General features: G+C 44.2%; 3 protein-coding genes and 1 pseudogene across 11 annotated transcripts in view; 2 read left to right on the top strand and 2 right to left on the bottom strand.

Annotated features, from left to right (window-relative positions):
* The window catches only part of PRKDC (protein kinase, DNA-activated, catalytic subunit), an 80,540-nt gene extending 69,790 nt beyond the window's left edge, over positions 1-10,750 (top strand). For all 3 annotated transcript variants that reach the window (XM_085573789.1, XM_021536576.4, XM_085573790.1), the window contains exons 77-86: positions 2,721-2,925; positions 3,503-3,570; positions 3,843-4,063; positions 4,385-4,477; positions 6,344-6,433; positions 7,659-7,730; positions 7,813-8,014; positions 8,450-8,638; positions 9,223-9,362; positions 10,384-10,750. In XM_085573789.1, the coding sequence (XP_085429915.1) occupies positions 2,721-2,925; positions 3,503-3,570; positions 3,843-4,063; positions 4,385-4,477; positions 6,344-6,433; positions 7,659-7,730; positions 7,813-8,014; positions 8,450-8,638; positions 9,223-9,362; positions 10,384-10,588 (1,485 nt within the window). In that variant the 3' untranslated portion in view covers positions 10,589-10,750. The remainder of the gene's footprint in view (positions 1-2,720; positions 2,926-3,502; positions 3,571-3,842; positions 4,064-4,384; positions 4,478-6,343; positions 6,434-7,658; positions 7,731-7,812; positions 8,015-8,449; positions 8,639-9,222; positions 9,363-10,383) is intronic.
* On the bottom strand, positions 703-18,857 carry LOC146768385 (uncharacterized; annotated as a pseudogene). Its single transcript, XR_014950187.1, has 3 exons — positions 18,131-18,857; positions 17,714-17,932; positions 703-17,111 (listed from the first exon to the last, which is right to left on the bottom strand). The product of XR_014950187.1 is annotated as an uncharacterized LOC146768385 (transcript).
* A 44-nt stretch (positions 18,858-18,901) lies between these two features.
* On the top strand, positions 18,902-20,672 carry CEBPD (CCAAT enhancer binding protein delta). The gene has a single exon (XM_021536574.3). The coding sequence runs from the start codon at positions 19,168-19,170 to the stop codon at positions 20,197-20,199; it is 1,032 nt and encodes a 343-aa protein (XP_021392249.2). The 5' UTR covers positions 18,902-19,167; the 3' UTR covers positions 20,200-20,672.
* Positions 20,673-22,199: 1,527 nt separating this feature from the next.
* Positions 22,200-27,042, bottom strand: part of SPIDR (scaffold protein involved in DNA repair) — a 194,030-nt gene continuing 189,187 nt past the window's right edge. For 5 of the 6 annotated variants that reach the window (XM_031504029.3, XM_085573794.1, XM_085573791.1 and 2 more), the window contains 3 exons: positions 25,617-25,731; positions 25,070-25,123; positions 22,200-22,703 (listed from right to left, as the gene is read on the bottom strand). In XM_031504029.3, the coding sequence (XP_031359889.3) occupies positions 22,569-22,703; positions 25,070-25,123; positions 25,617-25,731 (304 nt within the window). In that variant the 3' untranslated portion in view covers positions 22,200-22,568. Of the gene's footprint in view, positions 22,704-25,069; positions 25,124-25,616; positions 25,732-27,042 lie in introns of those variants that run through there. The other variant, XR_014953404.1, reaches the window with a different exon arrangement.

Below are 27,042 nucleotides of genomic sequence, written 5' to 3'. Positions count from 1 at the left end.
GCTTAGTGTTGGCATCATGGCTTTTCCAGAAGGCAATAGAAAGCCAAAAAAGGGATCACAGTTTTTTCAGGTGCTGCAGGACTTGATGAGACTTGATTTAGTCAGGAGTAGAGGACTGGGATTTCTTTGCTAGAAGCCATGGAGTTAACATAGTTCACTTTCCACTTCTAACTGCCCTGCAGGGATAAATGTTCTATCTTACACAGCTTCTACCTCTCCTGTCCTGCATGTTGCCAGGCTCTTAGGACCTGAGCCTCTAATCATCCGTGAGAATCTGGCTTTGTTTTTTGTTCCCTGCTGCCAAGGATTTATGAGTACCTTAGGGAGCTTTGCTGTATTATACTACTCAGATTTGCTGCCGATACGAAGTTACTTATACAGGAGAGTTACAGCTATGAAGACTTAAAGAAAACTTTACAAAACTGGCTGAATTCCAAAGTGGTGAAAATCAGCATAGAAAATTAAGTGACACATGAGGCAAGAAAATGTAATTACCCTAGTATCATATAGAAATTCTGCATATTTTAGCTGACTATTTCAGTTCAAGAACAAAATCTTGATTTGTGATGGTTCTTTGAAAACATCATCTGTGAAAACTCCGGGGCAGTCAAAAAGAAAAGCAAATGTTCATCATTATTAAGAATAGAGAACTAAATGGATTTGTATATTGGCATAGCAGCCTTCTCTGACTCTGGTTTCTTGAACATTATAGTCCTCCTCTGCAGTATTCTCTGCACAGATACAGTAAAATTGGATGAGGTTCAAAGTGGCAAGAATAATCAGAGGTACAGAGTAACCACTGCATAAGCAACTTTAGCATTCCTCCAGTTGGAAAAGATGCAGCTATGCCAGACACAGTAAAGCTCTTAACATCAGTCCCACGGTTGGACTTGATGAACTTACAGGTCTTTTCCAACCCTGGCAATTCTGTGATTCTATCAGGAGCACCAAAGAGGAAGTAAATACTCTATGGAAGTGGCAGGTTCAGACCAGTGAGAAGTCTTTCCTCATTCAGTGCACACTTAGGTGCTGAACTCCTGTTGCAGGGTGTTAGGTGCTTTCATGGGTTCAAATAGCAAGCAGGCAATGGCACAGAGAGGGGGCAATGCTTTAAGAGCTGTTACATACAAATGCACACCCCCGGGTCCAGAAATCCCTGAGCTGCAAGTTGCTGAGGCCAGGAGAGTGATACTCCTGCAGAAGGAGGTCCTGACTGCTTGCTTGTACTGTATGTGTATAGCCCCATGGCCAGGGCGGGGTGCATCCAGCTGTCTCCCATTGTGGCCATCCTTATGTCACATTAGCATTAGATAAACTAACCTGGGTGTCTGTAAGGAGATTCCTTCCCCATGAGTGGGAAAGGTGGAGGATGAGAGTAAGGTGGAGTCGGGAGGAGGTGAAGTGATAATGAAGCAGAAAGGGTAATTGGGAGTTTAGGGGCACACTAGCCCTCTGAATGTGTTGCTGTGAGATAAGATAGGTCTTTGATGATAATGACTTCAAACTTAAGAGTGGGGGATAAGAATATGCAGGATGTGCTAGTGACAGGGGTGGGGGTAGGGAGAGGGATGCAGCTATACAGGGTACATGCACAGCAAGAGACATAGCAGGCATAAGCACAAAGGCTGTTTGGATTATTTGTGTGCCCCCACAAAAAAAAAAAAATCTATGGCTCTTTAAAATGCTGAAATGTGCACTGTTAGATGATACAGAGTGAAGAGCAAGGGAGATGCTGGAGATGGATATCAGGGTTGTTCCCCTCTGCTAAAGGGAAGAGGGAGGGCAAAGAGTAGCTGCAGAAGAGAGTCAAGGTGATGGTGCACAGATTCTGAAGTCTTTGCTTTTATGATTCATTATTATGAAGAAACAAAGTGTGCTGTGAGAATAACTGTATCATTTCTAGCGCCCTTGCTGGGGAAAAAACCAAGTTGTCTCTCTTGACCAACACATAAAATTGCTCTACTATGTGGAGTATTTCAGTCTCATAATCTGGAAATAGATTTAGTGATAAAGATGTTTGTGACTGTAGCAGTCTCCTCAAAAGGATAATGTTTTTTGTATTTTCATTTACTTCAGTGAAATAGCTGTGTCTTCATAGTTTGGTAGAAAAATGATCAGTCAGTAAAAAAAAAAATATCTTTCCAAGCCATTAATACCAGGTCCCAGAAGCAACATTTGGTTTTTCTAGTACCTTGAATTATGAATACAGGAAGTCAATTCAGTTAACTATTTGTAGATAATACTTACTTTGTTCATTAAATGGATCCATGTCCAAAACTTTGCTCTTTTCCTATATCAGGATATATAAAATCCTTTAAAATATGGATTTATGCATTCTGTGTCCAAGATTATTGCTAGGCAGTAATAAATTCACAAATAATAAATCTGATAGTAAATAAAACATGTAAAACATTTCATAGAGTCACAGAATGATTGTGTTGGAAGGGACCTTAAAGATCATCTGGTTCTAACACCCCTGCCATGGCCAGGGGCACCTCCCACTAGACCAGGTTGCTCAGGGCTCCTTCCAGCCTGGCTTTGAACACTTCCAGGGATGAGGCATCCACAACTTCTCTAGGCAACCTGTTCTGGTTTATATTAAGAATTTCTTCCTAATATTTAAACAAGCTGTGTGTATAGATAGGAAGATACCCTTTTGGTGCTCTTGGGTAGTTTCTAGCACTGTGTAAACAGGATTCTTTTCTATAAATGATTGTTAGGCTTTTGGGAAGGACCTGGATCATCATTTTGGCAGAGATGGTTCAGAACTGTTGGATATGAAAACTAATGCCTTCGATGTGATTGCAAGTGCTCTCTACTCAAAAATGATCAAAACCTATAAAGAACCTGGGAACCTCAAAGAATGTTCACCATGGATGAGTGAATTCAAAGCTGAATTCTTGAGGAGTGAACTGGAGGTTCCTGGTAAGTTTCCCTTCAGTGTCAATAGTGAATTGTGCCTTACAAGAAAGTTGCTCTTGAGCTTTATTTCTTATATTGGCTATATGACCCTTTTTTCTAGCCTTAAGCCTTATCTGGCCTTACTTGAAATAATTCTATTCACTCATTATCTCTTAAATCTGTTCTTAAATGTAGTCCTGATTTTTAAAATTGTATCTAAGCTTGTATCTCTTATCTAAGAATTTAGTATTTTTCTAAAGGCCTAACTCCAGGAAATCTGATACATAAATCTTATACATGTTTAAATCTAGTTCAAAAAAGGTTGTGTCTTCTGAAACCAGCAAAAGCTTGATTCTAACAGCTAAACAAGGAAAGGCTATCAGTAATTCAGACAAAATCATAGTATGTGTATGTTGTATCTTTTTTATGCATTTAAAAATATTTTATTCATGGCTGTCATTCTACCAGTTTGACAAAACATTTGGATGTGTGTTCTGGTGTTAAGCACACTTTAAAATAGCATCAGGCTATTTTAATGTACTAATATATTTTATTAATGTATTTTTTATGTATTAATATATTTTTTCTACTACCACTTCAGGTCAGTACGACGGAAAAGGGAAACCACTGCCAGAGTACCATGCAAAAATCTCTGGATTTGATGAAAGGGTATGTTTTTAAGATTGAGTCAGAATCCTGTGTGGTAAAATCTGTGTCCATAATATAGCATTTGAAGAATTTGGTAGTAGCAAAGTCATTGCTTGTTTGCACATCTTGCAACATACAAAGGAAGGGCTGCAAGTGGGCATTTGTTTTTCTGTTATAATTGAGTAACTTGATTATGTCATCTAGGAATGACAGATATGCTTAATTCCAGCAATGATTCTGTAAGACCAAGTCTTCTGTCACAGATACTTTTCTTTTTCCTGTCTTTTTCCAAGATAAGTGTGATGGAATCCTTGAGGAAGCCAAAACGTATAACAATCCGAGGCAGCGATGAGCGGGAGTATCCTTTTCTTGTCAAAGGTGGTGAAGACCTGCGACAAGACCAACGCATTGAGCAGCTGTTTGATGTAATGAACATTATCCTTTCCCAAGATGCTACATGTAGCCAAAGAAATATGCAGTTAAAAACTTACCAGGTCATCCCCATGACAACAAGGTAGGTGTTTATCTTGAAGGAACAGAAATCCTTATGTTAACATCTATTAATTTTGGGATGTTGGAAAGTGAGTATTTTGTGTGCCAGATTCAGATTGAGAGTGTTTTGTGCCTTGGCTTAATTTTTTTTTTTTTTTTTTACTTTTCCTTTTAAACAACATTGAAATTGCTTTGTGTGAAAACTGTTTTTTTGGAGTATGTTTAAATTGGTAGCTTTTAACCTTCTTTTAACAGGTAATAGAATGTATTGCTTCCCATTTTGTGGCATTCCTCTAAAGTTCAGCTCTGAGCTACTTGTTATCTCTGACTTACTTTGTTCCAGACTGGGACTCATCAAGTGGCTGGAAAATACTTGTACGTTAAAAGAATTCCTTAAAAATAGCATGTCTGAAGAGGAAGATACCAGCTATTACAGGTGATGCTTGGTTTAGCTGTCTGCTCTAATAGAAACCACTACTGATGTGTTTTTGGATAACTGACAGTCTTGTGGCAGGATTTTATTTTACTTTTTTTTTTTGTAATTAAAGAATAAAAGAAAAGCATTTATAAGCAAGGAGGCAGTTTGTACTTCCTGACCCAAATTAGTAATTGGCAACTGTTTGTTTAATGAGTGCCATTGTAGCTGGAATATCCTCCACCCAGCTTGTTTAAACAAGAGACTTATAATTATAATCGTGTGTGTGACGTCATTATCATCACCATTTCCTTATCAGCAGAATGATTTTACAAGCAGAGGATTTTGATCTCTTGATTTGATCAGGCAGGAAATGGACTTAGGTCAATGAGGGGCAGGGGAAGGGAGTAGAGGCAGAGCTATTGAGAACCTGGCTTCAGCAGTGAGTCAGTGATGGGGGATGGAACTTGGCAGCAAATGCACAGAACACAACTGTAACAGAGCACTTTCTCTGACTTGACACAAATGCTGGATTTGAATAAATTACATTGCTTTCTTGTGATTGTAATTGCAGGTTGAATACTAGTAAAATTGATTTAATTCTGGCATTTCAAGCCTAGTTCTATCCTGGAATTTACAAATGTGGTTTAATTTACAAATGTGGTTCTCAATTACATAATCTCTGTTTGGGTTTGTCTGAGTATTGTTGTCACCATTTGTTTTTACTAATTAACATTTATGGAGCCAGTTAGAGGAAACTCCAGCGTGGAGGTTGGACTCCAAAGAGTCTTTATTTCTATGGTTATTTGATTTGTGAGCAGTTTAGGAGCTGCTAGAATTCCTGCATTACTGCTGTCTAATTCACTGTTATGAACAGCGGTGGTATTAAGTTGATCTCAATTCACTGAGTGGGAAAGTGAAATAAGACTCACATGGAACGATCTCATGAAGGGAGGAAATTTATATGTTCAGTGTAGAAGATCAATGTTTTCTAAAAGCAGGTCATAATTTATTTGAAAAAAAACCCTTTGCTTTATTGTGTATATAGACTTTAATATTTTCTCATGTTATTCAGTCAAGACAATTAAGACATTTTATATTGAGCTATGATTAAGTGACAGCACTCGCAAAGGAAAATGTTGGTTGGGATTGGGGGGGAACAACTTTTTGAATTTTTGAATTCCTTTATCCCAAAGTGATGGGCTACAGTCTGTAACTGATATATGCTTCGTAAATGGAAATGGCATTCTCTATCTCAAAGCATGCTTTGGAAGGAAGACAGAAGGTGGCTGCTCTGCTAAGTTGCTGCCTCTGAAATAGAAGTTTAAGGTCTGTTGTATTTAGTTAAGATGGGAAAAAAAGTCAAATTATTGCATAAGCAGTGTGACTAATGAATACTAGCTTCTTATGGATTAATACCCCAAGTTCAAGCACCCATTCCTCCTCTCTTGTGCACACTGAGGAGATAGCAAGCTGCCTTCCTGCATTCCCTGCCCATTTGGAAGGACAAAGGGCAGTATGTACTGTGGTGGACTACATAATGCTTCTCAAAGGCTACAAGACTGTCAACAACAACTTTCCCTCCCTGGAGAAATTATTTTGGATCTTTCTTCTGGAGGTACTTACAGTACCTATTGACAAATTAACACCTTTGAGATGTCTAATCTTCTGTCAGATATGACTGAAGTGTGTTCAAAGCTGGTGAATGGATCAGACTATACTCTGCATAAACTTAATTTCCATAGCAAGGCTAAAATTAATGTAGACTGTAGCTTCCTGACTTTTCCTTTGCATAAAAATCTCATGAGTCAGAGCAGCACACAGCCTGTGGATAACCAAATAGAGAGTACAGGGAAATCATCAGTGCTTTTCTTTTTTTGTCCCTAGCCCAAGAGGACCTCGTGCTACCTATTCTGAGTGGCTGTCCAGGATGAGTGGGAAAGCACAGGGCATCTCTCGATACCATGCTATGTACAGGTAGGTTTCAAAAGAGAACTGCATGTGAAATACAGAAGCTAGAGTGTGCACACATGCAGAGATGTAGAAATTCCAGGGGAAAAAAGTATGGTCTGCATCATAATATGATGGCTAGATCTGATTTTTGCTCATTTTACTGCTTTGTCTTCCTGGAGATGCTTTGCAAAATTCTTCTTGCCAAAAATCCTACCCGAGTACAGGAAGGCTTCCAGAAGCTTGCTCACTTCCTTTAGAAAGTGTCTAGAAGCAGATGCTGCTCTTCAACTTTATTTTCTAGGCGTCTTGTTCCTGATTATGCAGTTAGGTAGGCTGCCTCAGAACCCAAGCATCTGCTAGAGTTGGACAGAGAAAATTACCATGATTCACTGAGAAATTAAGAATATTCGATGGTTTAGGTTCTGATTTGAGCATCCTCTCAGAGGAATTTCCACACCTACCTAGATCTAGCTCTGTGGGTGGTAAAGTGAAGTGTCCAGAGCATTTCTTATAAGCTCATAACCTGCTTAACCAGTGTCTTGCTTTTTAAAGGAAAACTTTGACTTGTTTAACTGAATTAATATTTGTATTCAGATCCAGAACATGCTTTTCAAGTAAGTCTCCATCACCCCCACTCATCTTCAGTCTGCTGCACTAAAGGGCTGTCCTCTACTTCTTGATTCTGCTCCTGTCAGAGGGAAGTAGACTGGAAGGAAAGCACCCAGCACATGTCAGTTCTCACAAGCATTCAGAAATGGATATAGGCTAGGACAAAGCCTCCTTCCCCAAATCTGCATGGCATGAGTGCCCTCAGCACCAGTTCTTTAGTTCTGTTGCTTCCCCTCTGCTGCACTACTTTCTAGTGTCAGTATAGCCTCAGCCTGCTGCTGAGAGATGTAACTGGGGCCTTAATTCATCTGCTTGGAAGAGACTGTCCAAGAACATGATTGTATTGCTTTATTAAAACTTAACCCATCAACTTAATAACTTAATTTGGAGGAAAATACACAAAACCACATACTCTTTTTTGTTTAGAAATGTCAGTCTTGGAAATAACTATTGGGAGAAGGAGGGAGGATGGGGCACTTCTAATACGATATAAAATTTAGGGGGTGAATCCTTTGTAGCTTGCTGTGCTGTTTACTGGAGTAAGCACCGCATGCTGCTGCGGTCACGAGCGTATCTTGACTTTCAACATCTAGCAGGCTGTTATTCCAGCAGCCACCTTTATTTCTTCCCTACTTTGCAGGAATGCCAACCGTACAGAAACGGTCACATCCTTCAAAAGCAGGGAGAGCAGCGTTCCAGAAGACCTGCTACGGTAAGTGCTGCTGACGGCTGCACACTGTGAAACAAATGCTGGTGTTTCTCTGCATTCAACAAGTGAGTTCTGTTTTGTTAAGGCGAGCCTTTGTGAAAATGAGCACATCTCCCGAGGCCTTCCTGGCCCTGCGCTCCCACTTTGCCAGCTCGCACGCACTGATGTGCATCAGCCACTGGATACTTGGGATTGGAGACCGGCATCTGTCCAACTTCATGATTAACAAGGAGACAGGTGGCATGGTGGGAATAGACTTTGGATATGCATTTGGTGCAGCTACACAGGTATTTATTTTCAACTAATTTGTTACAGCTTTTGCATTTGTTATGTGCAATTACTCATGCATTCCCAGTACTAAATTTTATGCTCTTCAGTTGCCATTATTCTGATGCAAAATAATCTTGACAAGTTATTTCTAGTAAGTTGAATAAAGTATCTGAGTCCAGATATTCTCAGACAAGCAGTGAGCTATATAACTCCACAGAGTCAATATGGTGGTGTTTTCCATGGTTCAACCGTGATTTCAACCACTATCACTGAATACTCATGACGAGAGCTTTGATGTCACAACTTGGTTAGTTTTACTTTTGTGCATTATTTTCAGTGCAGTGACAAAGAGGGTTTCAAAGCTTAAAAAGAATAAAATATTCCAGTCTAATCCTTCAGTTCCAAGGCTTCTTACTTCTTGTTTTCTTTTGACTGTCCTTCCCCTTGGCTAGTTTTTGGGTGTGCCAGAGTTGATGCCCTTTCGCCTGACTTGCCAGTTTGTTAATCTGATGATGCCAGTGAAGGAGTGGGGACTCATTTACAGTGTGATGGTGCATGCCCTGAGGGCTTATCGTTCAGATCCAGACCTCCTCATCAGCACCATGGATGTATTTGTAAAAGAACCTTCTTTGGACTGGAAGGTGGGGTTTTGTCCTCTTTTTATTTTTCTTCATGTGAAAATTCTTAAACTGTAATAAGAATAAAACTGATGAAAAAGGAAGTATTTGTTGAGGCTCACTCTCAGTACTCCTTTTATCTTTCTTTCTTTTATTAAGTACTCAGAGAAACTGAACTTAAAAGTATTTAAAATGACAGAATTCTGTATTGATGCACAAAAAAATAGTAGCATATGTTTGTGTTATCAGTCTACTGTTCTTTATCTTTGATGATAATCCTAAAGGCACGGGTAACTCTTGATTACGTTATGCTGCTTATGGCACCAGCATGAATATTTTCAACTTTCTGAATTCAACCTCTTAAATTTACATAACAGCACTGTATATATCAAAGTAATAGTTGCAGACAAAAAAATCTGAAACTAGTTGCACTTCAGCAACTTCAGTTGTAAATTAAAGTCATAGGCAAGTTAGATATTATCTCACTGCTTTGTCCTCCACTGCATCTGCAGTTAAGATACTGGCTTGACTTGCTATGATCTGCAGCTTAAAAGCCTATTTCAAGTGTGTGATTTATGATAAACAGGACAAATATATTTTCTCCTTAGAACTTTGAACAAAGACAGCTGAAAAAAGGAGGCACATGGATCAAGGAAATAAACACATCTGAAGTAAACTGGTACCCTTTACAAAAGGTCAACTATGTCAGAAGAAAGCTTAGAGGTGCCAATCCAGCAATAATCACTTGGTAAGATGCTCTTCTTTTGCTTCAAACTGTTCCACTAAGAGCTTTGGAAGGCTCCCGAGTCAGATTTTGCTCCCTTTGGATAGAATGGAGGCTAGGAAAAGAGAAGAGACAGACAGGGCAAAATTTCAGCAAACCTTCTGTCAGAATCATTTTGGTCCACGTTCAAGCTCTCTGAATCACCCTGCCAGCCAAAACACCAGATATCTCCCTGTGAGTTTACTTGCTCCAGCTCAGGCCTTCTGAGCAGTTTTACTGCTCCTGGCAACACATGCCTCCTCTCCCTGTCAGGCTGCTTAATCTCATACTCCTCAGTCCTACTGTTCTTTAAAGCAGTCTCCACTGCTTTTAGGGTAGGGATAATATTTAAATTAATATATGCTTCTGATGGAGGATTGCTTGAAATGGAAGCTGTACCAGCTGTAGGGGAGGCATGGAGGAATGCTGCTTACGAGAAACATCCAGTTCAAATCTGGTGGCATTCTCAGGATTTTTATGTCAGTCTAGTCAAGTCTGGCTCAAGCCAGAATGTCTTTTAAGTTCAGTACAATTAATTCCTTCCATCCTCTCTTAAAAAATCATTTTGGATTAACCAGGGGAAAGACAGAAAAGCAAAGAAAGCAAGCCTGTTTTAAAACCATACAAATACTGAAAAGTGCAGGACTTGGGAGGAGTCCCTTTTGCGGTCAAGGCTGAACTGGAAGAGGCAGCAAAATACTTATTATAGGCACAAATCAAGAGAGCAGGTAAAGAGATCAACAGCTTGGATGTGAGCTGCTGCATCCTTCTTTCAGCTGGAGACCTTTGACAAGATTGGCATATTCATGGTAAATAGCCACTAGTAAAGGACACCTGAAACCATCAGTCTTCACTGGCCAAGACTTCCACAGCTCTTGAGCAGCCTCCACATCTTGATCTCAATTCAAACTTTATTTTTCAAGTGCTGTTTTGTATTTAAAGATCCATCTCAAATTTTTTGCTTGTTTCTTTTAGTAAGAGCTTATTTTTGTGTTCTCAATTTCAGTGATGAGCTGCGCCTGGGCCATGAGCGGTCACCTGCTTATAATGATTTTGCAGCTGTGGCTCGTGGTAACCCTAATCATGATATCAGAGCCAAAGAGCCAGAGGATGGACTTTCAGAGGAGGCCCAAGTGAGATGCCTCATTGATCAAGCAACAGACCCCAATATTCTTGGTAGAGTCTGGGAAGGATGGGAACCCTGGATGTGAGGAACTGCCATCTGCAACTCTGTCTGCCAAGGGACACAGCTAAAACACAGCTGCAACCAGATCAGAACTTTAAGGCCAAAAAGGAAAAAAACCTATTTTTATCACCAGTTAACTTGACTAATAGAGAAAATAAACTTTTTGTATTAAAGCTGTATTCAAGCAGTGATTTTTGTTTCTTTTTAAAAATTATTTTTCTTGTGTGTGGTTCCCTAACAAAGCAGCTTTATTGTCTTTGTGTTAAAATCAATGTGGAAAGAACTGGAGAGGCTATAGAGCTTAAAGATTTATTTGAAAAGCACTGAGATCCCTCAGTGGAAAGCACAGATTCATATCCCACAAACTTGTGGGCATCAGTGCAGCAATGTAGTGAGTCTGTGCTTTTCTTTTGCAGAGACCTTGATGACAATCCAACTGAAACCATTCTGCAGCCACACATCATTTGTAGTTAAAACTTGAAGATTTTCATATCAGTGGACCACATGGTGAAATTAAACAGAAAATGGCTCTTAGCTCTAGATTAAACCTAAAGTACCTGAACAGCTTTTTCATTACTGGATAATGAGATAGTAATGATGAGACTGTTTTTAGCAATTAGAGGTTATACCCTGTTATCTTTGTCCTTTGGAAGTCTGCACTGCTCACACTGTGTGATTTCCAAAATATTGTTTGGCCCAAGCCAGAAACAGTCACTGCCGACTGAGCTGAGCACAGTAAGCTTTTTGCCATAACTGCAGCACAGCACAGGAATGTACTGCACTTTGGAATTTGCTTGTGCCAAACTGTGGAGGTTGTGCCAGATGTGATTCTTTGTCTCCAGCAGCCAGTTCTCAGGTGTGCTGGGTTTGGCTGGGATTGAGTTAATTTTCTTCAGAGTAGCTGGAGTGAGGCTGTGGTTGTGCTGGAAACTGTTGGTGACACAGGGATGTTTCATTATTGCTGAGCAGGGCTAGCACAGAGGCAAGGCTTCTTCTGTCTCACACCCTGAGGAGTCCAGGAGTGCACAGCCAGGATGGCTGAACTCCATCTGACCCAAGGGCTATCACATACCATAGGGTGTCCTGCTCAGCATGTAGAGCTGGGGGAAGAAGGAGGAAGGGGGGGAGATGTTCAGAATGATGGTGTCTGGCTTCCCAAGTCACTGTTATCCCAGCTTTCCTGGGAAAGGCTGACCACCAGCCTGCCCATGGAAAGTGGTGAATGAATTCCATGTTTTGCTTTGCTTGTGTGCACAGCTTTTGCTTTAACATATTACCTGTCTTGATCCCAGCCCCTGAGTTTTCACACTTTCCAGGTCTCTCTGGGGGGATTGAGGAGCAGCTCTGTGGGGCTGAAATCCCAGCTGAGCTTGAACTGCAGTGAGGGAGAAAAATAATTCTCTCAAACACTACTGTTGCTCATTACCCAGATTTACTGTAGATACAGATTTCATTGAGGCTTTTAATAATCATCATAAGGGTGTAATAAAAATGAGTCTTTGCCCTTTCACTGCCTACAAGATATCATTCCTGCCTTTGTGGCACTGGGGCAGTTCTGGTCTCACTGAGGGCCACATCTGCTGCTGGCACCAGTCTCAAATGAATCTTTCAGCCAGAGAGTAGAGAAGTCTACCTTCTGGATACAACTCCACGAAAAACAATGAGGAAGATTGCTGAGGCCTATAGAATGGGGAGGGAGCTTTTCTGTTTCAAATACTTTCCAGCAACAATTACTATTTGTTATCTTTCTTCTTAATAAACATACTCAATGGTTTGTGTCAATAGTGTTATAAATTAAGAAAGTCAAGACATTTTTATCAGTTTATTAATTAAAATTATTGTTCCATGTATTTTTGTAGAGGAAACATTGAAAAATAAACTTTCAGCTGTATACCTCATTTAAAAAGTTCATTTAGGGCACTTAACCACAAAAAGCTTACACATTTGCCCATTTATAGCTATGATAATTAGTGGACAGTGGGGTGGAGATTTTTTTTATAAGAGTTCGATACAGTCTGTTCTTATATACACTTCAGTAAGATGTCATGGTGTTTTGTTCTTTTGATCTCTGCTAACAATTAGGACTGCAATCTTATGACTAAAACTCGGTCAGGTGAGGTATCCTGGCTTTCATGCTGTCACTACAAATATGAGAAAGTTTAAAGCACAATAAAAAAGGCAACATGAAAAGCCAGGGGACATTTGAAAATTAAGTGGCTGGGTGTACGAGGTGTTTAATGGCACTTCTGGCACATACCTTAGATAGTTACTGGGTACTTTGACCTGCACTGCAGAGGACAAAGTTTAGGTTTATACTTTAACGAGGCTCTTCTCGTAGGGCTTTGGATATCCTCGGCAACAGCAGATGTTTATGCACAGCAGGCTCCCTCCTTGGCCTTTGGGAAGGGTAGTTAGAGTGCAGCCTGGCCCTTCCTAGGGGAGGGGGCTAGGGGTCACCACCAGTGCTCTCTGCCCCCTGAGGTCCACGGGGAGCAGCCCTCAGGCTGGGGGTGAAAGCCTGTGAGACAGGCAAAAGTGGCATGGGCTCAGAACACCTTCATGACAATTTAAATAGTTAAAAGCTCCATTTTGGCCCTAGAATAAACACAGTAGTGGGAAGCCTCGGCTACGTCAGCCCTTATTAGTCATGTGTTTGTCTAGCTCATGTGTCAGCTGAGGCACAAACCACGAGGCTGCTGGGTCTTCAACACAGAGACACATCCTGTGCACAGCCAGTGGAGTTTCCCTAACTTTCTTTAGGGAGCTTTCACCATGAATGGTCCTGGAAATAACCTCCAACACAAGTGAATGGCAGCTGCTGTTGCCAGGCCTGCCTGCTCTCAGTAAGATGCAGCAGCTGAGTGGAAAGGCTGGAGCCAGCCTGTGAAGGAGGAAGGAAGGTACTGACACAATGCAAACCTCAGGTTGCTGGGCTCGGTGCTTTACGGGGGTGGGTTTATTTGGAAAAGAGTTAAGATGATGTGAAGATCAGAGTTAGAGACTGCATCAGGTCTCATGATGCAAAACAAAACTTGGGAACTATTCACAAGCACAGCAGAGTATTTCCTTTTCAGATTAAATAACTGGATGGATGGGCACTACATCTGGAAACACATTAGTTGTAGCTAAAAAGTTATGTAAAAAATTAGCATATATTCCCACTAGATTTTTCTAAGAGTATAGAATGATGTCATGTTTCAGCTAATCCTTACCATCCCTGCCAATCTTATAATTTCCCTCTAGCTAAGAATAACAGTACTGCTGAATCCAGAGGAAAACTCTGGAACTGCCGCCTACTGCCTCCTTCCCCAGCTGATAGAGGTTTCTGCATGCTGCTTCTTGTGCTCAAGATTTTCCCCCTTAGTCCCCACCACTGCCCCCCAGTTTAAATGTTATCTTCAGGTCTCTGTGGCTGAAAGGTGATACAGCACCAACACACATTTGGGCACAGGAAGGAGGGTATGAGCTTTCCACAAAAACAATAAATTTGGCTCATATTCAGATATAGAATAAGGAATTTCCTACAACTCTTCTGGTCTCACAGGTTGAGCCAGCTGCTTCCAAAAGTAAGCATCTATATAGAGAGACACTTCTCTCCAAAATTCTTGTTTTTCAAAATCAAGGATAAGGATTTGCTTTAAAACTATTTTCCCCTGAGGCTGAGGGTCTGTTGAGTCACTTTATTAATACTGTGCCTAATTTGGAAATTACATGGGCTTTAAAAATTTAATTTTTAAGTTATGCTTCCTGCAAGAAATGTCACCTATGCAGAAAGCTCACACCCTGGCAGACACCCACAGCACCAAATGGTGTCACTGGTCTTGTAGCAAAACTACCAAAGCTACATGCATTATGTCAAATGAAGAGATGTCCAGAATAGGGTGTTTGGAGGGCTATTTTCTTGTTGCAAAAAGGTTGGGAAGTTTTTTAAGCCACAGAGATGATCAAAGAGTTGAAGCACCTCTCCAGTGAAGGCAGGCTGAGAGGCTGTTCAGCCTGGGGAAAAGAAAGTTCTGGAGAACCCCATTGCAGCCTTTCAGTACCTAAAGGGAGCTTGCAGGAAAGACTGAGAGGGACTTTTTATCAAGGTCTGTAGTGACAGGACGAGGCGGAATGGTTTGAAACTGAAGGTGGTTATATTAGGTTTATATTAGATATTAGGAGGGATCACTTCTCCCTGTGAAAGTGATGTGACATAGGAACAGAAAAGGCATGGATGCTCCATCCCTGGAAGTGCTCAAGGCCAGGTTGGATGGGGCTCTGAGCAACCTGAGCTAGTGGAAGTTGTCCTGACCCATGGCAAGCTGGTTGGAGCTAAATGATTTTTAAGGTCCCTTCCAACCCAAACCATTCTGATAACATGAAAAAGTGGCCATAAGGGACTGGAAAAGCTTGGGCTACAGTTTCCACATTATTTACAGGGTGGGGTTCTTATTCTTTTTGATGGATAGAAGAAGCCAACATTGACTCTACTTGTCCATTACACAATAAATTATAGAACACAAGATTTAATTCGATTACACAGAAGACGTAGCTGTCAATTTGGTCACATGAATGGAAATTCATGCAAAACTTCTATCAGGAAAAAGTTCTGAGTGTCCACTGAGGAGTGAGAGAAAACAAGGAGCACAGGTTCTGATGCCTTTTGCTGCAGTAGCGCTTGGCCTTTTGGGACCCTGGTACGTGGATGATCTTATTCAACAGCTCAGCAGCCACAGGTGCAGCTGGACAAACCCAGCCTGGGCTGACATCACTGGGGCTTAAATTTGCCTGCAGCAAGACAAAACACAGAGATTCAACTAAATGAGCTAAAAGGAAAAATCCTTTCAATTCCATCAAGATCTTCAGCTGCTAAAAGTAGGGAGGCCACAGGCAGGATCAGTGCAATGATGTAGAAGTACAGTACAAGCAAAATACTGTGACAGTGCTTGAGGACAAGAGAGAGACATGAGCCCTGGCAGAGGTGGCACGAGTAGGCAGCAAGGGGCTGTCCAGCAGTCACCATGCTGGCTGACAAGAGCCAGCACGAACCTTAGGCAGGTATTGTTCCTCCCTAGGAGTGTGCAGGCAGGGTTTTTGACTCTCCCAGACATCTTGTACCTCCTCATTTAGGCGTCCCATTCCCTTGTCAGCCCCCATGTGCCATTGCTGGCTTCCAGCTGATGAACGAAAGGATATTTGCACTCCCTGCTTCTTGCAGGGAGGAGAAACCCAGCAAACCAGTGCTTCATCTTTTTCCCTCTTGTCAGCTCTGTCTTCACCCATGAATCCTCCAGGACCTGAGGTCCTGCTGGTTCTGTCTCAAGTCCATAGCATGAAAAGCAGAGAAGGGCTCCTTAGGTTTCCCAGACACAGCCTTGCCACATTCCCAGTCCCAGTGTCCCAAAAAGTCCTGCATGCCTGGCTGGGTTGCTGGAGGTGAGCATGCTGAGGCATTACCCTTTTTCCTTATTTTCCCTGCGTGGCCTGTCCTCTATTCATGAGGAAAAGCCAGTCAGAAAACTGTGATTTAACTGCTGTCCCTGAAAGGGTCAGGGTCCTGGTGTTTCTCAGATTCACAGCCAGCAGTCCAGAGTAAGTTTAAGTTTTGTCTTTTTTCTGCTTCTTGGAGAAAAGTTTCTTGTCCTTTCTTGCCAGGTTTAAATACTTTCCTTGATTTGGAGCATGAACCTCAAGGAAGTTTTAAAGAATTTATTCTGAAATTCAGATGATCACCTGCTTCTTACTGCTGTCTAAAATTACTGGATCTCAGAGACAAGCTGTGACTCGGTGGGTCAGGTACTCAGCAGGACAGATGAGGGAAATCAAGGGCTTGTCTGTACTCCTCTGCTCATGAAATTACATGTGCAGATGGGAACAGATTCAGCTGCTGAGATGCCAGACAAATCCACCCCAGGAAACAGCAGAGCATGGATGTCATCCTGCCTCCAGTGCACTGCTTTGCTAAGTGCCAGGTATCACTTGCTCACATGCTCCTGGATGCTTTGCTGCAGGTGCTGCAGCACCCCACGGTTTCACATCCTGCATGGCACGTGGAGAACCCCCTCAAACATTCTCCTGAAATCCCAGGCTCAGCAACAAACACAAACAACTCGCCCTCCAGGGGGTGGCTCCTGCTGCTTGGGTTTGTGGGACAGGCATTGACAGGTCCAACCACAAGTTCTGAACACACCTCCAGGTCCTGAAGACCCTGCAGGCAATGCTGCACCCTCTGTGGTGGGGCTAAGAAGTGACACAGATGGCTTATATTGAGGTTTACACAGCAGTTCTCTGCCTTCTGTTGAGGGATTTTGAGAATGTAATTGCCAGGAGGCAAGGTGCCCAGTGGGGGTCGGGTGACCTGGCTGGGAATTAGGTGTCTTTTTTGGAGTAACACATGATGGGCATTAAATAGGCATGTTCAGGCTGGCACAGTGGCATGCCAGCGCTGGCTGACCTTTGGGGTAAGGGCTGCAGTGAGCTGGAAGCGTAACACAGCTCTGCAAGCAAACAGTTAAATGAGTGCTTTCCAAGACAAATCATAATTTTATGGCTACAATGGGTGAGATCTCACTCCTTCCAGCAGAGCAAGGGGAGAGACAGCAGATATCAGACCGCATCTCATTTCTAACTGCCATCCCATGTCTCGTGCACTCCTCTACATTTATACAGAGGAAAAGGGTCCAGGAGCACGATGTTCCCTGCTGGATAGGTGACAGGGAACAGGCCAGGAACAGGTGGTGCAGAACTGTGCATCATGAACAGACCCCCAGAGAAGGTCTGGGGTATATAGAAGGCAAAAAATAACATGTAAAATGATTTGGGGCGTATTATTTCTTTGACAATGTGAAAAAAACAAAAGCAACCATTTCTTGTGTCACTGTCAAGTTCAATGGTTAATGCTGGTGTAGATGGAGGTTGTGTGTAGATAAGAGTTTGTGTGATCAATCCTCTGATGAGAAAGGAAATCAAGTTAATTTAAACATATCTGGCAGCACTAGAGTTAAAAGCAAAGCCTCTCCAAGCGAAACCTTAGCTGCCAGATGCAAAACCTCACCTGCCAGGCACTGCACACTTACCCTGATCCCACAAACCTTCCCACGTGGAGTTTACATCCAAAGGGAGAGCATGTACCAGTCTTGTTCCCAGCTACTTATGTTAAAATACACACCCCTGTGATAAACAGCTGCGGTCCTGCAACAGCTGCGGTGGCGGCAGATGGAGCCCTGCCCGGAGAGGGGCAGCAGGCCCGGCATGACCGGCACGTCCCCACGAGCCCCAGAAAGCCACGGCCACCTCCGGGCGAGTGGCACCGCGCTCCGCAGGGCACAGCTCCATGCCAGCAGCGTCAGCTGGGTGCTGGGCTGGAAAGTCGGCGCCTGCGATAGTCCTATTTAAATATAGAAGGGTCTTCTGGAAGATAAATAAATACTTTTTTTAAAAAAAAGTAAATGTAAGGGCTTTTTGTTATGTGTTTCTTTACTAATTCAGTCAGTGCAGCACCTGGGGGTGGAGCCAGGGTTTTAGAAACTATTATGGAACTAGAAAACTTATATTTTAGCTGAAAGTACTTTCAGTTTTCTGGTACTTGCCAATTTAACAGCAGTAGTTTGTGGGATGCAAGGGGTGGCAGGGGTCAACAGCACGCATAATAACTTAATGTAAGGTTTTAAGAGGCATAACTTCATGCAGACAGTGTGAGGCAGCTAGAGATGCCTCAGAGACCCCTGTCCCACCACAGGGTCCTGACAGAAGAAATCCAAGTGGCCACCCTCTCCCCGGAACGGCGGATTTACATCCTCCTCGAGGGAAGCTGCCCGTGCTCCGGCGAAGGGAGATGAGCCTCCGGAGGGCGCTCGGGTGATGCACAGAGACACGCGTGGGGCAGGCAGCATCTTCCCCGTATCGCTCCATCCCAGGCGCCGCCGGGGAAGCGCGTGGGGGAATGCAGCACGGTGCTGGTGGCGGGCTAAAATCAGCTTTTCCAGCCAGCTTTTCCGCTGGCCCGCGCGGGAAAGGGAAAGTCAAAGCTCAGCCGGGGGAATGGGGCGCCGGTACCGGCGTCGGGGCAGCGGTCTCCGGGGACGGGACGGTGCTGGGAGGGCGGCAGGCCCCGAAAGGCACCGCACCGTCCCATGCCCGCGGTGGGGGCACCTCGGACCGCGGCCACCCTCCGCCGGGAGGTGGCAGCTCGCTGCGGCAGCAGCCCTGCCTCCGCGGCCGCGCACCCCACCCGCTCCCGCCCCCGGGTCCCCGGGGGTGCCGGGAACAGTCGTTCCCCGTCATTGGGGCAGGAGGCGGGGCGCGGGCCGTATAAGAAGGGACCGAGCGGGCGTTTCACTCCCAGGTCCTGAGACGCCTTGTCCCATCCCCGCCTCCTACCGCTGCTCACGGCGTGACCCGAGCCCGGATCGGCCCCCTCGGGGAGGCGACGGCGGGGCTACAGCGGCAGCGCCGGTGCCACCGAGCAGCGGCAGCGGTGCGAGCAGCGGCAGCGGCAGCAGCGGCCCCGCTCCCACCTGCCCGTGACAGAGGCTGGAGCTGCGGCCGTCGCGGAGCGGCGTTTGGTGCCCGCGCCCCGGAGCCCCCGCGCCGCGGCCGTGCGGCGCCGCGTCCCGCTCGCCCATGAGCGCCGCCGCTCTCTACAGCCTGGACTCCCCGGCATGTTATAAGAGCTGGTGCCTGGAGCCCGCCAACTTCTACGACGCCAAGGTGGGCAGCGGCGGCGGGCCGGGTCCCGCCTGCAAGCCGGGGGCCCGCGGCGGCTGCGGGATGAGCGGCGAGGAGGCGGGGGGCGGCCTGGGGGGCAGCGGCACCAACCTGGCGGAGCTGAGCGCCGCCGCCCCGGCCATGTACGAGGACGAGAGCGCCATCGACTTCAGCTCCTACATTGACTCCATGTCTGCCGTGCCTAACCTGGAGCTCTGCAACGACGAGCTCTTCGCCGACCTCTTCAACAGCAACCACAAGCCCGAGCGGGGCGGGGAATACGGCGAGTACTTGCCACCGGGCGGCGGCGCCGGCCGCGACCCCGCCAAGGACCTCGGCGCTGCCATGACCACCCTGCTGGGCTCCGAGCCCCGCACCACCTCCTCCTCCTCCTCCTCCTCTTCCTCCTCCTCCTTCTCCTCCCGCGGCGCTCTGAAGCAGGAGCCGGACTGGAGCGACAGCGACCTCTCCTCCTCTCTGCTGCCCTCGCAAATCGCCACCTGCGCCCAGACCATCATGAACCTGAGCGGGCAGCCCACGCCGCCCACGTCCCCCGAGCCGCCGGGCAGCAGCTCCCCCTCCAGCTGCAGCACCCGCTCGCCGGGCCCCGCCGCCGCCGCCGCCGTGCCCGGGCCGGCGCAGGGCGTCCCGCCGCCCGCCGCCGCCGCGGGCAAGGAGCGGGGCGGCAAGAAGTGCGTGGACAGGTTTAGCCCCGAGTACCGGCAGCGCCGGGAGCGCAACAACATCGCCGTGCGCAAGAGCCGCGACAAGGCGAAGCGGCGCAACCAGGAGATGCAGCAGAAGCTGCTGGAGCTTTCGGCCGAGAACGAGAAGCTGCACAAGAAGATCGAGCAGCTCACCCGGGACTTGACCAGCCTCCGGCACTTCTTCAAGCAGCTGCCCGGCGCTTCTTTCCTGCAGCCCGGCTCGGGCACCGACTGCCGGTAACCGGGGGGGAGCGGGACGGAGAGACGGACTCCGGGAGACGGTGGATAAATACCTCAGAGGGCCGTGCCGAGCCTTGTCGGGCCGTGCCGCGGCGCCCCGGGCCGGGCCGGGCGCGGCATGAGGCGCGGAGCCGTGGCGGGACCTGCCGGCCCGCGGCCGCGCTCGGAATGCGGCAGCGACGTGGAGCGATGCCTGGGTCTTTCACCACGAAACTTTGCGAAAAAGGGAAAAAAAAGCTAAATATATTATTTTTTTTTTCTTCTCTCCCCTTAAATTATTTTTGTAATGGTAGTTTTCGTCTTTTCTACATTTTACTCATACCGATGCAGCTATGGTACATCTGTTAAAATGATTCAAAATCCCATGTATTTTAGACAGTAGGATGGAAAAAAAAAAAAAAGACTGAGCATGCTCAACCTTTTATATCAATTTTTACAGCATTTCTAAGAATAAAGAAAAGCATTTTAAATCAACCCTGCTCTCGTTTTCTCTGTTCGTGATAGCAAGGGGCTGGCGGCGGGGAAAGCTGTGCTGCCCGGGAGGGGCTGAACACGGGCGGGGAATACGGCGAGGGGGTCCCAGGGGCCGAGAGGGGAGGTGAGGGCAAGGCTGGGGGCGAGGGCTCCTGCGTTACTTCCCGAAGCATCCAGAGTAGGATGCAGGGGTGGGAACAACCGTGAGACCCCTCGGCCGCGGTGGCTGCCAAGTCTGCTCCCCCCGGAGCCGCATCGCTGAGCCAGAGTGCTGAGTCAGGGGTTGCCGTGGCGCTGGTGGGACCAAGCAGCTGCACATCAAGAGACTGCTCTGTGAGCAGGACTCTGTCAGAAATACCGTATTCTATATCTTAAAAAATAAAAAAAAAGTGTATAGGACCAGAAAAACACTATTAAAAGAATACCACTAGTTAAAATTCCTGTTAAAAAAACTTCCAAGGGGTTTCTAGATAATGCAAAGTTGCACCTACACTAACATATTCCATAGCAGGGACCAGAGCTCACCTCAGTAGTGAGTCTCAGAGGTGTTGATGCACCCTCAGGCTTCAGCCCACTGCAGGACCTGGACACTTTCACTAATCCTGACTAGTGAAAGTGAGAGTGGGCAACTGCTGCTCATCACAGAGTCAGTGATCACAAAGACTTTCACTGATCCCTGCTAGTGACAGAGTGGCAACGCTGCTGCTCATCCAGGGCAACTTGTCTAAATTTCAGTAGTGAAGTGTTAGAGCACCTACAGCATCTCTAGGACACTGGAGAAAAATGGCCTGACACAAGCACCTCCAGTTTTCCCAGAGACTCAAGTCTATTCAGGTTTTGAAGGGGCAAGCCCAGCCTCACATACAAACCTCTACACAGGAATGGGCTGTCATCTCCTTTTTCCTTACAGGGAGGCAGGTAAGAGACTGAAATCCTTGGAGGCGGTGGGGAAGAAAGGGGCATTCAAAAGCTGGCTCATTTCTTTAGTAATTGTGACATCCATAAGACTTTTCACTACTGACCTAAGCCACAGATATGACCAGTGTGGCAAGTTTGGTGTTCCTTCTCTGCTGGTTAATCACATGTGGGACCTGCGCTAAAACCACTTGTTCCTCCTCCTCTGACCTGTAAGGGGCTTTTAAACACTGAAAGAGTAAGGGGGGAAAAAAAAATCACACAGTTTCTAATTCTTAAATGAACTCTTGCAATGCACACAGAGGAAGATTCTGGCATTTATCTGATCTGTAGTCTCCACAGTCTGGGTGGGGGTGGTTGTGTGGCCTACAATGCAGTTTGCTGCTTACCCATAAAAGAAAACTACAGTGAAACACCCGCTTTGTGGGAAGCTACAGATAACACACAACTTCTATGCTGAGAGACCAATTAGCTGTAAAACATTAACTTTATATGTGTCCAAATCTCTGTCTTTATAACAACTATTGCAAAGTGATAACTCAGAATTCACATACCACGCAGGCGTTTTGCAGCAGGTCTGGGATATACTGATAAAACTCAGCTTAAACCAACTGCCATAGCAAGGTATTTATTTCAAAAATATCAGTAATTTTTTTTTAAATTGACACATAATAAATACAGTAATATTAAAAATAAAAATAAATCACAACCATTCAAAACTTCCAGAAAAACATGTTTTACATTACATAACAGCAAACACAACAAAGAACTGTATTCTTAGATTCTGCACTGATCAGAAAAAGAGTTCAGGAAGTTGAATAATATATGTTTTTTTCGATGTTAGCACAATGTGCTTTATAAATCACAGTTTTAATAAACTATCTTAATGCTTATCACACTTGCATTATACATTATCTGTGGCACTAGTTAACAGATAATCTCATTACAAAGTCCACAGATACCGTAATAGCTGACTAGAGTTCAACTTTGTCTTGCTGCAGCTCCCAGGAGAACAATTTCCTCCAGCGCAACACAGTTGGGGTGAGTGGTTGTGGAGTGGACGTAGCAGTTCAATAACCCCACCTCCTTTCCCAGCACGCTCTGCACCTCGTAAGTCTGCAGGAATAAAAGCACGGTGAGTAAAACAAACAGTGCTGGACGTTCTGTTCTAGGCAGCATTCAGCTGGGAAGATGCAGCATGAAAGATCCTCTTCCAACAGACAATTTTTTTAAAGGACTCGGAAAGTGCATTAGAACTAATGGAAAGAATGAATATATTAGATTTTCAGTAATTAGATCACACTCCTGTCTCAGTTCCTGCCCTGCCAGGCTTTAAAAATGAGCTGTTTAAAAAAGAAAAAAGTTACTGTGACTTTGAACTTAGTTTTGCTGAAGCATAACCTATAACACGCTGCCTTTATCTTTCTTTCTGACACTTGCAGGCCTCCATGTGTGCTGGCAATGCATATATACAAACTATACATTGATTACCTGTGCTAACTGATCCACTAAAGGAAAAAACCATTTTGTAATCCTTCTTACTCTCCTCCCTCTCCCACCTTTCAACTTTTTGTTGTTCACGCATTACCACCACCAGCACCAACTCAGTCCCTCCTGTTTAATGATCTGACTGGCATTTCACCCACGAGTTGTGCCTGAGCAAATTAGCAGAGGCTGTATTCTGTGTGGAGGAGAGGGATGCAAGGCTGGCATGGCTGCACTAAGAGGATAACACAAGAACTGCTAACACTCATAGTTGATACTTCACTTGAGAGGGTATCTCAGGTGGCAGGTTCACATCCACTTCTTTCCTTAATAGGCTTTGCCTACACCAAACCTCTGACTGTGCCCCTGCCTTCATCTGTGCTGTGCTTCTGTCCAGCTATGTGATACCCATGGTGTTGCCTGGTTCAAGGTATAAACAATCCTTTTTCTTTTTTTTTTTTCCTGGATTATTTTTCTCCCAGACCGGTTATGCAGTCCAGTTCACGGTGCAGCTGCACAAACAACTCTACTGGTGTAGCAGAAGGGCTGCCACAAGCTGAGGAACAAGTAGCCAGGCCAGTGACAGCTAAAACCAACCTCCCTGACAAAATAATTGATTACAAAGCTGCACCCTTAGAAACTTTAGCAGCACTGGCAAAAAAAGGCCACCTCAAGTGGTATTTCTTGTGACTAATCTTTATCCCCGTGTTTCAGCCAGGGCAGAAAAAAGTCTGAGTTGCCAGACTTCTAAATACTGGCATTATACACAAGAAACATGAAAAAGAGGTCGTTTTAATTCCAATAACTCGAAAAAGAACTATGTTTTGCCAGTCTGTAACCAAACCGGACACGTACTGTAAAATTCAGCTAGACTTAACTGCTATTAAAGGAGCAAATATATTTTGGAAATATCTTGTATCTCTTTGCTTAAATTAAATATATAACCTCCTCAAGTATAAAAAATAATTTATCATTTCAGAGTAACTTTCCATTTTAAATCCCACTAAAAGTATGGAGCACATCATAGGAAAATACTGGAAAACTTGTAAGACAGGGAAAGCAAACTGACCCCAGTACATATCACTTAACAGAAGATATTTAACTGGGATGATTAAACAAGGGAACAAACCGACCTTTGCTCCTATCCACGTGCAAGGGAGAGGGAAAATCTTGGAATCCTAATTGGACTTAATGACTTTCTGAAGGCTGAGACCATCCAGCAGCCAATGCCAGCCAGGCACCTACCCGGGTGCCTCCCTCACCCACAATAAATCTGGGTCACTGTGCCAAGTGTCAGGGTTCTTCTGATATCTCAGATTAAAGGAATAACTACTTCACGGTTACATAAACTGTACTTTAGCCCATGGATCTACATGGCTCATGTGTGTTTCATTCATACAATTATGAAGTAATATTTTGCATGCCTTTTGCAAATTCTACTATTTCCACTTGCCAGTACTTTCAGTGTTGTGCTGTTGCAATGTGGTTGTGGTTTATAGGATTTAGAAGATAAGACCCAAAAGGTGGGATGCTTGGAGGGTGCCTTTGCTGTCTTTGGATCCTCAGGCAGAGAATGGACTCAAGCCCAGCACTGCCTGTGTCAGCTCTGAGTGCTGTTTGCAAGTAGCTCTGCACATCCACAGCTGAGCTGAAGCTACACAGCCCATCTGCTGCATCCCCCTTCTGAAAAGGAGGGTGTGAGTCTGATGAGATGGCAGGGCATCAGCAGCTGGAAGGTGGGATTGCCAAAGGGCACAGCACACTCAAATCACAGCCTGGACATGGGGAAAAAAAAATCATTTCACTTTCAGTGAAATCTCTTACCACTCCTAGTGCAGTTCTGAAGTGGACTGCCTGGAAAGTTAGAACCTCCATCACTTTCAAGAGATTTTCAAGACCCTCCCACCACAAGTCATGGCTGACCTGCCAACACATTGGTACTCTTTACATTAAATTCTGTAGTTTAACTTTCTTTGGTCAGCATTCATTATACCTACCCCATCCTCACTGGCTGAAGACATCAGAAGAGAAGAAATTGTCCTTTGCAACAGCTGGAATGAAAAAATTCACAGGTTTTGTTCATGACAAAAATATTAAGTGCGCAAAGACATTCTGTTTGTAGTCATATAGAAAAAAGATTTATCATTTTAATATCAAACAGTTTTGTTTCTCTGGCCAAGAAAGCAGAGGAAAGGTGACACAAAAGATGTTTAGAATGGAAGTCTAAAAATACACATTCCTTTCAGACTGTGTAGACTGAGGTTTCCAAAGGCCCAACCTAACAAATCCCTTCATCTGGGCCATAGAACAGTTTGCAAACCTCAGGGTGAACTCAATAACTGCATTATTTGAGCAAGATCTGGGAACTGGGTTCTTAGCCCAATAAAACACAAGCTTAGTATTAGATTAAATTATGGGATAGTCTTACATATTTTAATTTGTCTTCTGACAGAACTGTTCACAGAAGTGTGGCTTAGAATACCCATGTGTCTACACATCTAGCCTAACTGCACCCGATACACCAGCGCTTATTTCATGCCATACCTTTACTTTTACTGTACTTTGAGATCGGGATGGACAACTCAAGAAGACTTCCAGCTGCATTTTCAAAACTGGCATTGTGACAACTTCAGAGCACTGGTTGCAATATAGCAATTCTCTGAAACACGCAAAATAATGATGGAAAACATAAAGAAACAAACAAGCTAACAGTCATAAATCAAAATAAAATCCCAATTAATATATTCTCTAAAAATACTTTGCTGGTAGACTTTTAGCAGCAAAGCCCTGGTAGAGATTCAGTTGATAATAGCAGATAGAACTCTTCTGTTGGCAGTAACTCTCCTGGAGGACCTAAACTTTTCTGGCAAAAGGATCTTCCTTTTATAATTTCTGGCAGCATGGGGAGAGGTTGCTATTTATAGTCATCCCACTTAAGCAAATTTTAATCTTATAACCTCCTAAAAGTTATGGCAATAGAAAATCTGTAGTATAGATTTGGCCGAAGTGAATTATTGACTTAGGCCCTCATTCAGCAAACGTTCAATGTTTTCAGTGCACTCTTAAGTCATGCACAAAATTAAGCTCAGCTATAAGTGCTTGTTGGAAGCACTTCTTAAACAAATATTGATAGTTCATTTGTTCTCCAAATGAAGCAAAAGTGTCCTTCACAGGTGAGATACTTTTTAAATTGGACTACACTACACTGGACTATGTGAACATAGACACATCCTTATTTTTTACATGACAATATAATACAGGACACCTGGTTTTGATTTTCAGCCCTTTTCTTGTACAACAAAGCATAAAGGGCAAATCTCTCTCATCTTTAAGGAAATATTATCTATTTCAATATGAACAACACAATTTCTTAGAATTTTTATAAGCTTTTTCAGTCAAACAAACTCCTTCCTTCCTTCTTTCCTTCCTGCCTGCCTGCCTTCCTGCCTGCTTTCCACACTCTGACTTCTTGTATCCCTTGGGCTTTTATTCCACCAGGTCCACACTGTGCAAGCACAAACTGCCTAGGCAGCTGCAGGGGAGGCTTTCCAAAACTGTCAGTGTGACACAGGTTCAGCATTTCAGGTGGCAACACGTCCTGTAGGATCAGTCCTCACATTCAGGACAAACATACTGCCAGAATTATTCAACATCCTTTTTAGAAAGGCGACAGATTTAATAGGTCTGAAATGTAGCACAGATCACAGTCCATCCAGTACAAAAATGAGGTGAATGGAGGATACAGATTACCAAGGCAAGACACACAAACACATGTACCTACTTCTAAAGGAACTTAAAATCAGACCTGTGGTTTATGGGCATATTTATTAAAAGCAATATTATAATGCAGTGGGCTATGAAACTTTTATAAGCAAGAGTGGTTTAAAAAACAAGTAATAACTGCAAAATCAAACTATTTAATATCTACTTGTATCTTTCTTCATATATTAATGTAACCTTGCAGGTTTTA

The sequence above is a fragment of the Lonchura striata genome, chromosome 2, assembly GCF_050655825.1.
Source record: "Lonchura striata isolate lonStrDom1 chromosome 2, ASM5065582v1, whole genome shotgun sequence".
Taxonomy (NCBI): Eukaryota; Metazoa; Chordata; class Aves; order Passeriformes; family Estrildidae; genus Lonchura; species Lonchura striata.
The sequence above is the reverse complement of the archived record's forward strand: the minus strand, read 5'-3'. Positions and strand labels throughout refer to the sequence as shown.